This window comes from Molothrus ater, chromosome 12 (genome assembly GCF_012460135.2).
Source record: "Molothrus ater isolate BHLD 08-10-18 breed brown headed cowbird chromosome 12, BPBGC_Mater_1.1, whole genome shotgun sequence".
Classification (NCBI taxonomy): Eukaryota; Metazoa; Chordata; class Aves; order Passeriformes; family Icteridae; genus Molothrus; species Molothrus ater.
Window position 1 is genome coordinate 5,042,722 of NC_050489.2, and position 17,203 is coordinate 5,059,924.

The following is a 17,203-nucleotide window of genomic DNA, read 5'->3' on the forward strand; positions in this document are numbered from 1 at the left end:
GCCCATGTAAAGCAAGCCCTGAATGCTGAGGGTGTTTGTATGGTCATGGAAGTGGAGTTGCCATTGTGCAGGTTTTTAATGTTATGGGAAACAGAGAAAAGGATGAAGTCTTATTTCAACATGGTGGATTTCTGGGACGCTGCTGCCTTGTGTGTTGGGTTTAATTGTGTGAATTACGTTCAGTGTGTTACTGTTGTACCTTTTCATGGCAGCAAGAAGAGATTCAGACACACCTAGGCTGCTGTTCTGCTTCAGAGAGATTACTGCAGCAAAAGGGCAGGGGATGGCATTGATGGTCCCCTGCTCTGCCTCTCACAGTGGTGCCAGCCTGGGCAGAGGGAGTGGCTGTGTGGTGTTCCATCCCCAGCTGGACACCAAGTACCAGCCTTCCTCTAAGGGCATGTGGCAGTAGGAAGCCCCATGGCACAGGAATTCCCAGTGGTGAGCACAGCTCCAGCCCTCCAGAGCTGGCTGTGCTGAGTGTTTCTGCCTCAGTGCTGGGGCCACCTGGCATGAGCCTGTCCAGGATGCGCTTGGGGACGGTGTCTGTGACCAGGCCAGTGCCAGCTGGGAGCCCTGTGGGGTGGCACACACCTGGCTGTGCTCTGGGTCCCTGTGCTCCTGGATCACAGCTCTGGCTGGGGGGTGGCATCCTGAAGGCTACTAATGTTTACTACTGCAGCTTAGTGTAGAGAAGGTGGAAGAACTTTACCAGAACAACCCAGCCAGGGTCAAATGTGAGCCTTCACGAGTCCCTCATGAGCATTTTCTACATTGATTACAGAATCCTGCCTATGAAACTGATAAATAAGGAACAGAGAAGCTGAAATGCTGAAGAGCAGGGAGTGTAATCCAGATAACGCAGGCGCCAGCCTGACATTCTCACTCTTGGGCCATCTTTGCTTCTTGTTTTCCATCCCTTAATGTCCTAAGCTCTTTTGTTCCACTCCCTTTCTCCTTCCCACATAGATATTTCAACATATGGATATGTCTGTGTATGTGGAATATCAGCAAAGCTGATACTTTGCTCCCTACAGAGTTCCTTGTGACCACTCTCTCATGTAACTAATCCATAGCAATGTATACTCCAACAAGGAAAATTAAAAGGTTTGGAAGCACTGACCTAACTTCTTAGTAAGCAATACAGCTGGCAATCAGATGTAACCCGAGCTCCTCGTTATTGGAGCTGCCTGAGCTATTCATAGCAAAGCAAAATTGCTATGGGAATTGAGCTGGATTTATTTTGTTTGAATGCAAATTATCCCAGGTCAGACAGGCTCAGATCTTCTGCCCCCTCAAATTCATTTGCATCAGCTCTGGCAGGGCAAAGCTGGTATCTGGAGGATCTGCACTGGGGAAATGTGGGTATGGGTAGGGAACCACGAGATGTGGAGAGCATTTGCTTGGGGCTTTGATGCAGTTGGGTGCAACTCATTGCAGCCCAGAGTCCCACCCTGAGGGAAGGTTCTGCCATCAGGTAGCTCCAAGTGGTGTCTCAGTGCTTGGGAAAGTGTCTTCTCTCTCTATTGTCTGCAAACTCAACAGGGTGTCCTGTAAGGGAGAGGGAGTATGAAGCCTTGCCTAATTCTCACTTACAATATGAATATTTTTAAGGGTCCAGCTGCCAAAGTCCCATCATCACAGCAAAAGCTGTTTTTTTACAAAAAAAAAAAAACCCAACCCCACTCAACTTTGATTCTAGTATACATGATTATAAGGGATAAAAAAAGCTTTTAAAAACTCAGCTGAAAATGGTTCAAGAAATCAGAAAGAAAATAAAACACTGAAGCCCTTTGGCATTATTTTAAAAAATCTCATAATTTATAGTTGTGTTTCCTACAAGGCCTGATTCATGACTTTTAAAGTTTGGAGTTGCCTGTCTGATAGGGAGGAATGTTGCTGATCAGAAACACTCAAGCAAGCATCTGTTAATGCTAAGTACCTATGGAAAAGGAATTTCCAAGTACTGATTTTTAGTTATATATCATCAGTTGTTTGGTTCTTTTGGTTTTTTGGTTGTTTTTTTTTTTTAAGCTGTTCATTTTCAGTGTCACTCTGCCCTAATCTTATTGGGTTTGCCTTTATTACCACTCCAGGAGCAGCAGCTTCATTAAGAAGGCATGCACTTTCTCTAGAATATTGGTACATCTGAACTCCAGCCCTGTAAAACTGATTAGCTGTACACAAAGAGGGAGGAGAATCTTGCCAGAACATTTTCATTTCACCTAATCCTTTGTGCAGCATAAATAATTCATAGCAAACCCACCTTAGGGTGGAACGCTGCCCTGTCTGAAGATCTGGGCATCTCAAAGGCACATTTCAGATATTTAAGAGGGATGTAAATGGTACTTTTGTTTTGTGCTGTTACAGAGAATGACAGGACAGAGAGAGCTGCATTTCCTGTGCTTTTGGAGGTTTCTAAAGGTAATCCTGCTCTCACCTGGAGTGCTCTCTGAAGCTGTGCACCTAGTTACAAGGGGTGTTAGCTCAGGGGACACACTGAGCTACCCTCTGAAGTCAGTTTTTCTGTTATTCTTGAGGTACCCTAAGTAACTAATCAACTGTCAGCACACGACAAATAGTGGGCTGCCTCTTTTTAGGGAAAGTGAAGCATAAATGCACTCATTAAATAATCCTGCTGTTTCCTGTTTGCTTTGTGATGGATTTCAGAACTGTCATAACCAATAAAAGCTCTAGATTTTATCTTACAGTTGCAGGGATTTGCTTAAACGGGCCATACCCAAGTGCTTGTACAGCTACCAAGGCCAAATTTGAGCTGTTGGTTTTAGTTAATTGCCTTCCAAAACCTTTCTAGGGAGTCAGAGCCCCACTGATGGAATTGTAAATGAAGTGATCCTGACTGTAACTTGGTAAACCTCTGGCACTTCACTTAAAGATTATTGGTGTATAGTTAGTGTGGTTATGCTGTAGTTTGAATTAGTATTTTTCTTCTATTCATTTATCATGCCTGCTCCTGGGATGGTTTCTTTTTGGTTTTTGGCTTTTCTTTTAAACCCAAAACATGAGAAATGAGCAGAGCTCACGTACTGACAAGCAAGTATTTAATCTGTGGCAAAGCAATCAACTTTGTGTTAGTTCTAGAATATCTCATTACCCTGCAATAAATACCAATTTAATACATTTAAATACCAATGTGACTGGTTCAATTACCGTAAGTGGAGGAACAAATAAGAATATTTCCTTATTTGCCATATGCTGACAGGGGGTTGCATAAAGACATTTGAAACAAGCTCAGTCAACTGCAGAAATACAAAGGCACTATTCAGAGATAACTCTGGCTTTGTTCATATAGGAATAATTAAAGACATGCATTTTTGTTACCTTGCTTTAATTGCTGACTGTTCTGCATAGCACTTCTTTTGAGCAACCAAACAGAGTAGTCTTTCATGGCTAACTCAGACTGGCAATTTAAACCTTGTACTCTCCTCCTGTCAGATCGTCAGGTAATAAAATACTATATTGTTAAGAACCCTTAACATTTTACATTGGCAAGAAATCTATATGATGTTAGAAAACAGAATAATTGGGTTATTTTTCTGAGTCAGATTCTAAAGGAAAATGCCATCTGCTGACAATTCTCAAGTCAGAAAAGGCAACCAATGATTCTAATGCTTCTTTCATGATAAAAAATATTTTACTGTGTATAAGGGCCATTAACTTAACCTAAACATTTGGTGTGGTACAGAGCCAGGTATTCCAGTCTGGTGAAAATCAGTAAAGGTCTGCTGAGGTTATTCTCATCAGCCAAGGACCCAGTCCCATAAAACATCACTTTGTACTTCCCTGACTCTGGGGCCAGCATCAGGAACTGCCCATTTACAGGCTTGATACTTTTCTGGAGGATGGGTGAATTTTTTTGGCAAACATAAAAGCTAGGGAAAAGTTTAGTTAACTGAAATTCTCTCTTCCCTTCAGTGTGTTCACATGCCTTTGTGCTGCCTGGTTTGGGAGAGGATCAAAAATGAACATGCCCTGAGTTTTACTCGTGGGATTTCTGACTTCAATAATACATGTGTATTATTGGAAACCTCATGAGAGTCCATTCTCACTAGTTTCCCAGAACATTTTCTTTCCCAAATTGGTATAAAAGCACTCTGGAAATGCTTGCACAGACAATGTTCAGCTCAATGGGAGCTCCTGGGTGCTTAACACTCTGTAAAAGTCTGTCATTAATTTAACAATCTGTGTATGGATTTAGGGTCCAGACTTTTCACTTTTTGTTGGTGGATCAGGGATTGTGTCTCTGTCACGGTGTCTCAGAAGCTTGTTCCATTGACCCAGTGCATTCTGTAAGTGCCCTTCTCAGGGGGACAAAAAGAGGCAGAAATGCCCCTCAGCCTTGTGGCTGCTGCTGTCCCCTCTGCAGCTACCTCCCAGAAAAGGGGCTGTGGGTCAGAGTGGAGAGGGGAGGAACTCCCTTAATTGCCATGATTTACTGCCATTGGCTTGGCTGTTTGCTCCTGATGCTTCCCGAGGGTAAAAGTATCTTTCACCTCAGCAACACTTTCTGCAATTCAGCCCCTTTCTCCTTTCCAGATATGCTGCTTGTCATTTTTTTCTACCTAATTTCACATCTTAATTTGCTCATTTTGATTATATTTTCCAGAGCATTGACATTGTGACCCTAACTTGAGAGGGGCTCAATAAGCCATCTCTCAAAAAGTCAGTCAGTGCTATCGGGTATCTGCAGTTCCAGGTCAGGCTGTACTATCCTGCTGGCTAGAATTCTTGGAAGTAGTTTTGCTTATGACTGTAGTAAGGTTATAGTCTCACATATTTTTCAGACTACCAACTTAACCCATCCCAAGAGGTGAGTCTACTTCATTACACATTCCCTAAAGAAACAATCATTTATTATTTAAACTGCTTACATGATGCAGGAGTTCTCTGAGCAGCCTTGTGATGGTATTGGTTGAACACTCTTGCTTTGGAGGAAAGAGGAATTCATAAGGTGGATCTTGGCAAACTTAATAGGACTTTATTCTTCCTGGGATTCTTTGGCATAAGTGAGAAAATGATACATTCACCACATTTTCAAGGCTTAACCCAGAACCTTGAAAGGAAAGGTAGCTGGCACTTTCCTTGCTGTCTTGGCAGGCTTTAGTCTCTGCTGGTGCACAGGGACTGCCACCTCCTCACGGGTTTCTCCCTGGGGACATTTGAAGTGTTTCTGAAATCCCTGCTGCCCTGAACTCACTGTTATGAAATGCTCAGCACAACGTGGATGTTGCGCTGTGTCCAACGTGGAAGTTGTGCTGTGCTTCTCTCAAAGCCAGGCTCTGGGCAGACCTGTGGCTCCTGGGCTGGGCTGCCTTGCTCTGGCTAGTGTGTGTTCCAGGCAGGAGCAGAGGGATGGTGGCAAACACCAGGGTGGTTTCTGTGCTTGGTGAGGGCATTGCCATGATGTGCTCATGAAAGCCAAGGGAATGGACTCCCTCACCTCCCCTGGGTCTGGGGTGGAGTCTGAGCAGAGTTATGGGACTTAAAGGGAGACCTCTGTCCCCTTCGAGCACGTGCTGCTGTATGTTGGTGTTTAAAAATGGACATCTGCCCCATTCCAGAGACCAGTCTTGGCCAGAAGGCAGCTTCTGGCTGTTGTCAGGGAGCTCTAAGTTGTATGAACAGCTTTATGTTCTCTGGGTCTCTGCCACACCCTCTTTGGGCTTGCAAGCTGCCCTTGGTTCCATGTGGGAAATGGTCTGGCAGGCAGAACCCCAGGTGGGACAGCTGAGTGAGGGCAGTCTCTCCTCCAGCAATGGAAAGCTCTGGTGACAGAGCTGGGCCTTTTGTGTTTCCTTTGTGGTGCCAAAGCACTGAAGAATTAACAGAGCATCGGAGCAGGAAACAAGAGTTGGATGAAAATTAGCTGCAGGTAAGGTGATTTCATGAGTTTTCTCTCTGCAAAGCGAATGAGCAAAGACTCCAGGATGCTGTAATGTGAGATGGCCCCAACCACACTGTGATGTGCATATTAGGTTTCTAGGAATCTTTGGCCTCAGATGGTTTAAAATAACCAGCAACCATAGTTCATAGGTCATCTGCTCTCCTTAGTCTTTGTTTTTCAGGGAAGTTGTTAGTTTACATTTTTATGTGTTTTGAGTAGATCTTAGACTGTACTTTATGTCTCTGTACTTCACGTTCTGTAATTCTTTTTGGGATGTGTTTGAATCAATGATTTGGGTTTTTTTAGGAGCGGGACAGTTGGGAAATAACAGAAGTCTTGGATCAATGTCCACTGAAGTTTGTGGAAAGCTTTATGCCAATTTCAGTTGGCCTTTTGTCAAGTCTTTTAAAACTTTTCATGAATATTTGGAACTATTTTAATGGGTGTGAAATGACATTTAACTCTTCCCTTTTAGTGATTTTTCACCTTGAGCATGCTCACATCCACATAATGGTATAGATTTCATGGATTTCTTTGGCCATTGTTTTAGTTAAGACACACTGGGTTTTTTAACACATTATTTTATGTGCTCCTAACACTGAATAAAGCATTCTGGGTATGAGCAGTATTCCTTAGGAAATATGTGCATGCTTTTTCATACCTTGTTTAGTTGAGATACTCTTGTTCTTGTGCAAACTGTAATTTAACTTTACATCAGTCAGTATTGAGTAGTTACACTTAGGAGAGACACTGAAGTTCAATTATTCATCTGTTTTAATTCTCAGTTTCATTTTGTTAGGCTTTTACCTCATTATTTGCATCTAGTTTCTGAAACTCCTCTAACTTTAATAAGCATAAAGCTGTTGCCTTCAGTTTAATTAGCATGTAATCAAAGTGCCTTGTATGAAAACAGAGAACCCTCAGACACAAGGCCTTTCCAGTCTGGAGTGAGGATTGTCAGCTCTCAGCTTTGTGAAATTATGGGAGAGAAGTAGGAGTTCTGCAAATCCTTCACTCACTGTCATTGATCTGCTTTTTATGGAGGGTCTGTTTTTTTCTGGAGATGCTGAAACCCCACAGTGAATTAGGTTTACAGGCTGGTAAGCTGCCAAAGGCTCTGCTCCCAGTCTAAGAGCACAGGGGAGCAAATGGGAGCAGCCTCTGCCAATGAGATGTGTTAGAGACAGATATAATAGTGACTCTGAAAATTCTTCCTTGTGGATTGAAAATCAGTGGAAAATCTACCCGATTTTGTATAGTTAAGATGATCTTTTTCAGTGGTTTAAACAAATTCTCCTTATTTTTCAATTTATAGTCTATGTTCAATTAAAAAATCCTTGAAGTAGATACCATGTTGTCATTGCCCTTGTCCAAATCTCATTTTGAAATTCTTCTTCCTTTTGAAACATGTCAAGAAAACAGAACAATTTCCTTACTTTGGTGATTACAGCCAGATACTGAGGAATTTCACAGAGGTGTATTGGATCTGAAAATTCCTTCAGCCCAGAGCTAAGCAAACATTTCATAACAAAACAAGAGGAGGAGGAATGTTGCCTTTTTATCTCTTCTCAACTTTTCCACAAACAAACCGCAAGTTCCTCTAAATTATTGATTCAAAATTATTTGCTAACCACACAGGTCAACTTTTGTCTTTCCATTTTCTTTCCAATGGCATGGAATATCCCTTCCAGAAGAATAGCAAATATGTGTGAGGGAAGAAGAAAACAGCTAATTCCAACTGAGCAATCTCTTGGGTGTTCCTTCCCACCATATTCTCACAATTATTGCTATTATTAGTGATAGCCACAGTGGGATACAGAAGGGATAGACAGGAGTCCCTGGCCTTTTTCATGCTGTGTTGTCTAGACTTACAAGAATGTTAGATTTTGTCATCCTGCTTCCTCTCATGGTGTTATAATTGCAGAGAATCTGAAATAAAAATGGAATTTTGACCTATCTGACCTTCTCCTCATTGTGTCCTGAACCCATCGAGGTTAATGGAAAGTCGTCCTTGATTCAGGGAATATCACATGTAATGCATAAAGGTAAAGCAGAAAACCCAATGCAAAAATTTCCACGTCAGTTTTGACAGTATTTGAGCTGGATGAATACATTGAATCTAACTCACAATTATGGAGATGTTTCATGCATTTGTAGAAAAAAAATTCCCAGCATACCCAGGAGTACACAGTAACCAAAATCTGGCCTTCAAAAACTGGAATTCCTTCTTGGTGTAAAGCTAGAAAAGATGAATCTGTGCCTCTGAATGAAGATGAAAAAGAATGAAAAGATGAATCTCCTGCCTCTGTGCCATGGCATTTCTCAGCTGGGATGTGTGCCAGCCAGCACAGTGGAACAATTGGCCAACTTTGCTTCACCCAACACTACAATTTCAGAACCTGCAGGAAAAGTACCTGGCAGCTGTTGTGGCACTGCCCGCTTTGCAGTGCTCCAGAGGACTGCAGCTCTGTCTGAAACCAGGTCAGCATTCTCTGCATTGCTTTGGAATTCCCAAAGTGATTAATTCAATGTGAATGCTTGAAACCATCCCATGCCTGGAAAAAATGGCAAATGGTGTGTGATTGAATGAGTGTCCAGACTGCTCTGTGGCACTTCTCCTTTCTTCTTGACAACTTCACAACTTCATAAAACTGGATGTTATCAAAAAGAAGGTATCTTTCATTCACACAGCATTTTTCAACTTGGAGGATGAGTTTGATGTAAAACCCAAAGGAAAAATGTCTTATTGGAGATTTAAGGTCATTTCTGTTGGAAAAAAGTGACTACATTTGCAAGGCACTCAGTCAGCTATTGCGTCTGTAAAGGTACAGCAAAATACAAGCAGGGCCCAGAATCCAGTCACTTCTTCCCCCACAGCCAGGAATTCTCAATCCACCCTTATAATGTTAAATACAGAAATGATGTTTGGGGCTGAGACTTCATGTGCATCAGGGGCAGTTTCTTACAGGAAAATGTAGAACCCCCTTTTTTTCCATATGGTTTGAATCATTTACAAAATGAATCCTATAGGAATAATTTCAGATGTGGAAGCCTTTAAAATGGGGAAATAAGAACCAGATTCACTACATTTCTGTTTTCCAGCTTGAAAAAAAATCTCTTAGCAGTGCCCAATTATCAGTGCATTGGAGATAAAGATTGTCTCTCAGAACCACTTGTAAATTGTGTGATGACACACATCATAAGGATTAAAATATTGGTCATCTTCCCTACAGGAAAGTACTTTGTCATGACCAAATGTGATCTGACATTTGAAATATGCCAACTTATTGCAGTGAGCAGGCGAGTTAAATTCCTGTCAATTATTTAAAACCTGTCTTTTATTGATGGAGGCAACTTTAATTTTCTTTTAGAAAGAAAAGGCTGAGATACATAATTATGAATTCACGTTGAAGAGAGGAGAATGGGAAAATTGTGTATCAGAATATAATTTGTGGGGGGTTTATTATTATTATTATTATTATTATTATTATTATTATTATTATTATTATTATTATTATTATTATATTTCAGAGGGAAATTAGATCCTCTCAGTTCATAGTGTGGAATCTCTTCTATTGCCAAAACTGAGATCACAGTGTGACATTGTGAGCATCTGGGTCCCTGTGAAAGGTGCTTATATTGGGGAGTACTGCAAAGCTGCCTTTGATTTGGATCAGCAGAAAAGAGTGGAGTAGATGACTGTAGTCTGTTGAGGACCTGTAGATCTTTGATAAATCTTTCCATCTGGAATAGACTTAAAATCAGTTTCTGCATTGGTTTAGTTAACGGTTAAAGCTGTGAAGATTCGTATGTAACTTTCAATTTTCACTTGCTTTTCACTGTGTTGAGTTTTCCTCTTGGGAAACAGTTCTTAAAGCACAGAAAATTCCACAAATCCTTTAAAAATACAGTGCTTACATTAGGCATCCAAACTGCTCTCCTTGTCATACCCATGGCATTCAGGCCCTGGGAGGTTGCTCTGAAGAAGAGCATCCATTTCAGAAGGGAAGAGGTGATACATGCGGCATGTCTGCATTTTCAAAGATATTTTTGAGGAAGGAGGTTGGAATCATGGTCTTGGAGGATTCAAGATGTGGGGCAAGATGGTTTGCAATTGACATTTGTTTGTCTGCACATATTTTTCTGAAGCCTAAGAGATATGTAGTTCTCGTGGGATGTCAGTTTTGGCAGGAGGGTGTTGGCACATGGTAGAGCCTCACTGATCCAAACCAAAAATCTGTATCTAGTATTATGTATATAATGTAATAGAATTACCTGATGAAACTTCTTTTTGGTTTTTGACTTGGTAGAAAAGGGTGTTTATTACAACATGTTTTACAAAACCAAGAAATGAATAAAATCAAAACTGATTAATGAGCTGCATGGAAATACTTCCTCAGTGCCACCCACATTTCCCTGGCCCTGATCCTGAAAACACTTCATCACATGTGCAGTTTTATGCGCAGATCCTATGTGAAAACTACAGTGTAGTTTTCCCATACTTGTGTCTTTCAGAGATCCAAGAAGGAAAACAATCAGATACTTGCCTTTACTGATTAGCTTTCCCTTGTAGGAGGATATACATTTTACATTGTGTTTAAATTATGGTTAAATTGCAGGAGTTGATTACTGAATGATGGTCCTTAAATGTTCAGATGCTTCAGCTTTGTGCTGCTGACCTGTAATATCATTTTCTACTTGGAATGCCCTTAAATCTGGGACTTCTGTTTGGTAATACCTTGTTGTGAAAAAGCTGTGAAGCTTAATTCAAATATTTTCTTCTATGATACGTGCACCTATGAGAAGTTGTGTTTTCCAAAAGCGTTTCCTTTTTATGTATATCCTGTACACAAACAAACCTGTACTATGAAGAATAGGTTAATATTGCATATGAAACTATCCATGCTATTGTGTGAAGGTGCTGTGCTGCACATCTGTCAAGGTTTTAATCACCACCTCATCCCACAATCTCTCTGGTTTGTGTTTTTCCAAATGGGAAACCTGGTCATCTCCAAAAGGAAACGATGCATATTTAAATGGGAAGAATATCCAGATCATCACTTGAATATTCTGTAACTTGAGTAGCTAAGCAGTGCCAAGGTGCACGTTGTGCTCAGTGCTGGCCTTGCAGGAAGGTCAGTGGCTGTGAGCTGACAGCCTCCTCTCTAATGCGTGGTGCCGTGTCTCTTTCCAGTCGGGTTTGATACGGACGCGGCAGATGGAGTTCCTGATCTCCCCGTTACCTCAGCGCCTGGCCCGGGAGCACAACTACACGTCCCCCGCCGGGCACCACCCGCACGTGCTGTACAAGAGGACTGCAGAGGGGCAGGTGCACGGGCCCCCAGCCCGGCCCCATCCCAAATCCTCCCCCCGGGGCCGGCGCAGGACGCGCGCGCACCCCGCGCGCCCCAGCGGGTACCGCCACGGAAGGTTCCAAAAGCAGCATTTTTGTGGACGGCGCAAGAAATGTATGTAAGGAAACTTTCTCTCCTTTCTTGAGGTAGTGGCTGTTTCAGGCTGGGTCCTGTGGTGGTCCCAAGGAGTCCTTCATATCTCCTCACATCCCTTTGGGATGGAGGAGTAATAACTTTAAGTTATATATTTCTAACATGAAACACATATGAGAAACTTGAGTTTTGCTCTAAGTTCATAGAACCACCTCTTTTATTAAGCCATCAGAATCACTGTTTAGTTTTTGTGTGCTTTGCCTAGATTAAAAGATCCCAGTGGTGATTTTTTTTTAACATGGACATAGTTTTCAGTAAGCAGTTCTGCACAGTGATGGATGCCAAGTCCCTGAACTTCTCTCTGTTAGATTGGGGATAGAAAATTAATTAGGCTTGAAGATGGAGAAAAAAAGCTTCAAAATCATTAATTTCTGAGAGGATAGAGAAAAAGTCTTTCAGAACTCACCATTTGATAATGAAATTTTCAGCAACTGACATCTTCAAAAAGAACCACCCATGTAAATTGTTTAAATAAGATTTTGGAGCCATGTCTTAAAAAATATATTGAAATATATTATCCTGCCAAGATCCATTCTGAGTCCTTCATTAGGCCTTCAAATTGCAGAACATTTTAGAGCCCCCTTGGACCTTATATCTGTACTTTTAGCATTCAGTTGAGTCTTTTTGAAAGCTGATCAGCTTCTGAGCTGAGTTTCTTAATGAGGGTTTCCAGGACTGCAAACAGTATTGAAAACAGTGCCTGAGTCTGCTTATATTCTTCCAACTTCCTACAGAAGTTCTGAGAAAATGAGCAGCTTCCTTTTCCAAAGGTGTGTAAGGAAGAAGGAGAAAATAAATAGAGGGGAAGGAATGAGAAAGGAGTTAGTGGGAAGGTGGCTGGCTGAGACTGAGGGCTGAAAACAAATGGCTTGTTAAAATTTCAGAGATCCTCCCCCCCAGGTTTAAAAGCCAACCCTCAATTGCCAAATGCACAAGCCTGTAATTCAACCTGTAAACATTTGCCTTCTACTGCAATCCCAAACCGCCTCATTACATCCTCCATTTCCCTCCTGTCTGGTTTTCCTGCTGCAGAGCAGGGCTGATGGTGCTCTCTTATCTCCCCTGCTCCACACTGGCCCATTTTGTTTGGATTGTCCACTGTGAGTGTGTGCTTTGTTTACTGCTCCTCCTGTGACTGCTTGTCCAAAATGAGAATTATCCACGTCCTCTTGAGCTTTTACACAGTGCTTATCCCTATAACAGAGGAGAGCATTTTGAACACTGTATTTGTATGACCTCCTGGGATCTGAGAAGATATTATTGTTATTCTTGTCTTATAAATGGGTCACAGACACAGGAGAGGTCAGAAGTAATCAGTGATTCTGGGAATGTAATTGAGAAACTGAATTTTCTTTAAAATACTTTGTGCTTTTGTAAGTCTCCATGTATATCTATTTATTCAATCATTTCACTTACAGCTATGAGCCCTTAGCTGCATATTCAAGCAGATTTTATGTTAAATAAAGAACATGCAGTTAGCATCCGACTGTGATGAATTTAGTAAAAGTGATTTACACATCATTGTTTAGGAACTTGATGTCAGACACACTCTTAGGATCTGATTCAGCAAGATGGCATTTAACTACCTTACCCACAAAATTCTTTCTTTTCACACCCTGTGATCTTTCACTTTGTGCAGTTCATACCTGTAACTTTTTGAAAGTAAGGAAGGAGTTCTAAAAAATAACAATTTATTTCCAGACCCAGTCATGGTTAATTTATAGAACAAATCAATCTCATGTTCACCGAATGAAATACAAATAAAATCACATGCCATTGTTTAATTGAGTAGAGGAAAATACAGGATGAAGAGGAAACTACCCCAGCAAAGAGAACCCTTTTTCTATGAGTATTTGGTACTTTTTTTCTTCTTGCCTTTTTTTTCCCTCTTTTTAAGTTTTTACATTTTTTTCCTGGTCTTATTCTGAGATCTGGAGTCATATAAATTTGAAATTTTCAGTGAAATTCAATCTGGTCACCTGGAATAAAGTTTCAGCTTGAATGAACAAAGGGATGGAGAATTCAGGCTGACAAAAGGGGGTCCTCTGCTATTAACCCTGCCTAGTCAGGGTTAATTTATCCCAACCTAAGAATGAAATCAAGCTTGCTGAGCACTAAGAGGAAAGAGTACATTGCCACTTGGGTGTCATAAAAATAACTTGTCCCATCAACTTGTATGTATCATCTTTTAAAATTTCATGTGCAGAGACTTTGTAAGCACTAGAAAAGCCAGTTAATCATCTTCCAAGCTCTTAGTCACAACCTAAATGCTTTTAGATCACGAGAGTTAACTAGACTGTAGTCAGTAAAACATGCATGAAACTGCTGCTGCTTAGGTTTTCTGAGTAGCAATGAAGTAAATTCAAGAGCAAAACTTCTCTGCTCCTGGATATATTCAAGAGCAAAATGTCTCTGCTCATGGATATGTATGTCAAAGCACTGGAGCTGTATTGCCTTCAAAACAGTACCTGGGCACTGATGTGCCTTGAACTGAGCCCTTCCCTCTTGGGTGAGGCCTGTCCTTGTGTCTTGATGTACTTCCAGAGTAGAAAAGTTCTTTGAGCTTGTAAAGGATGGTTGTGTATAATGAGTGATACACTTGAAAATCACCATAACCTGATCGTTTGTATGCTAAATGCACATCAGAATGCTGAGTTCTTGAAAGCAGACCACTGTTGTGCATTCTGTGGTTCTTGATTCCCCAGTTTGGGAGGGTAGAAAGTAGGGTCTGCTTTAGCTCTCTGGAATAAATTTCTGATGAGGAACAGGCAGGGTTTTTTTCATTACCTGTGGCTCCCTCATTTGTCTTGTTACATCCTGTGTCAAAAAAACCCAAAATCATTATTATCCAAAGAGTTTGTTAAAGTGGCCTTTGAGTTAATTCTTGATGCAAAGGCAGTGTAGGTTGATGCAGAAGAACCTGTGGAGGGATAGCAGGAGCACTGTAGGATGTGGGAAATGGATTTCTTTTCCCGATTCCTGGTTCCCTGAAGAACTGGAGCAGAAAGCACTCTCCAGCTGTGCCACTGCCTGTGCTGCACCAGCACAGAGGGAGAAAATGCTCCCTAGAACTGGGATGTGCACTGCCTGTTGTCAAGCCATCCTTGGTGTTGCCTGACTTTATAAATACATTCCCAGCAGGAACAATCTCCTGGCAGTTTGGCATGGAAAGCCAATGTCAGTCCCAATATCAGGCTGGCAGGAATCTACTTGTGGTGTGTATCTGATTTCTGTACTGCCCATGGACATCTGTTGTGGAAAGGACTTTTTTGCCAACTGCTTTGTAAGTAGCACATGCCAAACACCTCAGGAAGTTATCAAAAGGACAGGAAAAATGCAGATACTCTGTTAAAAATTCTGTTGTATTTTTTTGCACAGATGCTACCATTTTATTAGATTAATTCCTTATTTTAAACTGCTTATTGAATACGAATGTGGTTCTCCCATTTCCTTCTCTCCCTGTAGCAGTCCTTCCCTCAGGAATGAATCAGGTCTTTTTTAATAAATATGGAAGAACTCAGCCAGAAGTATTAAATCACATGCTATAAAAATAATCTAAGGCTTTAAACCTGTGATACTTCATTTTCTGATGAAACTGTTCATGGGTGATCTGAACTCTTTCCAAAACAGTTTTGTTTCCTTTTAGATGCACCCAAGCCACCCACAGAAGAGACCTACATTCGCTCAGATGAGTACGGGACTTCTGCGAGGTTTAAAAGATCATCTGCTAAAATTCAGAAAAATGGAAGTCTGAATGTCGAAACCCTTGTTGTGGCAGATAAAAAAATGTTGGAGAAACATGGCAAGGAAAATGTAACAACATATATCTTAACAGTCATGAACATGGTAAGGTGGGGTGTCACTGAGGTGTCTGTCTTTTCTCTGGGGAATATTGGTGTGTCAGAGTGGGATCTTTCATTGGACAAATACTGATAACAAAAAGAGCAGAGACACCTCATGCAAGCCTTTCTTCAAGCCTCATCTGATGTAGTACTGTTATCAAAAAGCCTTTAAATACACATCTTTAGAACATCACAGCTCTGGCAACAGTATTGTAGAGTAAAGAAAAATAATTAGAAGTATTTAAAATGTTAAATTTTAAAATACTTCCTGTGTAGTACAAAAAAGGCAGATACTCTGAAATTGACAATTTCATTCAATATCATGAAGCTTTATCTGTTTCATCTCACATCTCCTAGAAACACTTATTTGAGAAAGCACAAATATATTTCTATAAAATTGATACCATTTTACTAGAAATATGTTTTCCTGCATGGCCTTGCTGTTTACTTTTGTACTGCAAAACTTGAGCTTGAACTTTGGCCTTAATTACACTTGATCCAGGAGAGCAAGAACAGACCAAAGCCCATTGAAGTCAATAGAAGGTTTTTGACTAAGTATAGTTTGGGGCATAATTGTTCCGGTTTGAGCTCTTTTGGATTAATCCTACAAGGTATCTAACTCCATAAGTTAGTATTGAAAATTGAAGTCCAAGGTAATAACTCAGTACATATGTTTAATCTATTAAAAAGGAATTATTCATGTAGGTGATATTTCCTCTCCAATAATCATTGCAGGTCTCTAGTCTGTTTAAGGATGGAACAATTGGAAGTGATATAAACATTATTGTTGTGAGCCTGCTTCTTTTGGAACACGAGCCTGTAAGTAGTGTCAGAATTTTTGTCTGAGCTACTTCATTTGCTGCTGTTCATTGGGAGCATTGGGTGCTCCCACGTTGTGTGCAGGGAGGTTTCTTAAGGCATAGAGTGTGAGAAGAAGATTTAAACGGCCAAAATCTCCAAAATGACACTTTCTACTTTTCACTGCTTCTTGGGTTTTGATTCTAAATTCTTCATTTCATATAAATATTCTTTAGAAACATTGAAATGCTTCCAGTAGGATAAAACCTAACATTTTCTAGTGTTTCCTTGAGGAGAAATGGCTGGAATGAGAAATCTATTTAATGAGTATTTAATAAATGGAATAATTTTGAACTGGGCTTTCCAATGTGTGGTGATCAGAAGTGGCAAGGAGTCAGAAGTCCCAAACTGAAGAAAACATGTAACAAAAGGTGGGAGCAGAGCCCATTCTTGTGTCAAGGGTGCTGAGACAAAAAAAAGACAAAAATCTCTTTTGCTGAAAAGAAACTTGTGAAGCTCAATCCAACTTGAGCTACTTGGATAATACTCTTCTTCCCCCGAAATTACAATGCATTATAATCACAATATTGAATATGGCTTGGTGTTCAGCGTTCTCAGGAATCAAATATATTTGTACACTAATTCCAGCCACCAGCTTTGGAAATATCTGTGTTTCTGGGGAGAGGCCCAGTTTTGTTTTACAGTTGTAAGAGATTCCCTCATCAGCTGACTCAGCCATCACTGACAGTTAACATGGGAATACATAAGCTGATGTGGAACAAATATGAAATATTAATTCCCTTTTCCCTAAGCAGCTGTTACTCTTTCAATCTCCTTTCTCACGCGCTGCCGGAAACACCTTGTCTGAGTGTCTGTGTGTCCATCCCTCCCTGCAGGGTGGGTTGTTGATCAACCACCACGCTGACCAGTCCCTGAACAGCTTCTGCCAGTGGCAGTCTGCCCTGGTTGGGAAGAACGGGAAGCGCCACGACCACGCCATCCTCCTGACAGGCTTTGACATCTGCTCCTGGAAGAACGAGCCCTGTGACACTTTAGGTGCGACACCAAACCACGGGCTGGGAGACCTGGGCCTGCCCACAGCAGGAGCTGAGCTGGCTTCAAACAGAGAGTCCATTTTTGCACATTGTGTG

General features: G+C 41.1%; 1 protein-coding gene across 1 annotated transcript in view; it reads left to right on the forward strand.

Annotated features, from left to right (window-relative positions):
- ADAMTS18 (ADAM metallopeptidase with thrombospondin type 1 motif 18) overlaps nt 1-17,203 on the forward strand; it is a 75,445-nt gene that overhangs the window by 16,689 nt on the left and 41,553 nt on the right. Inside the window, exons 4-7 of the mRNA XM_036390294.2 lie at nt 11,100-11,373; nt 15,059-15,258; nt 15,990-16,073; nt 16,949-17,108. Of these exons, the coding sequence (XP_036246187.1) occupies nt 11,100-11,373; nt 15,059-15,258; nt 15,990-16,073; nt 16,949-17,108 (718 nt within the window). The remainder of the gene's footprint in view (nt 1-11,099; nt 11,374-15,058; nt 15,259-15,989; nt 16,074-16,948; nt 17,109-17,203) is intronic.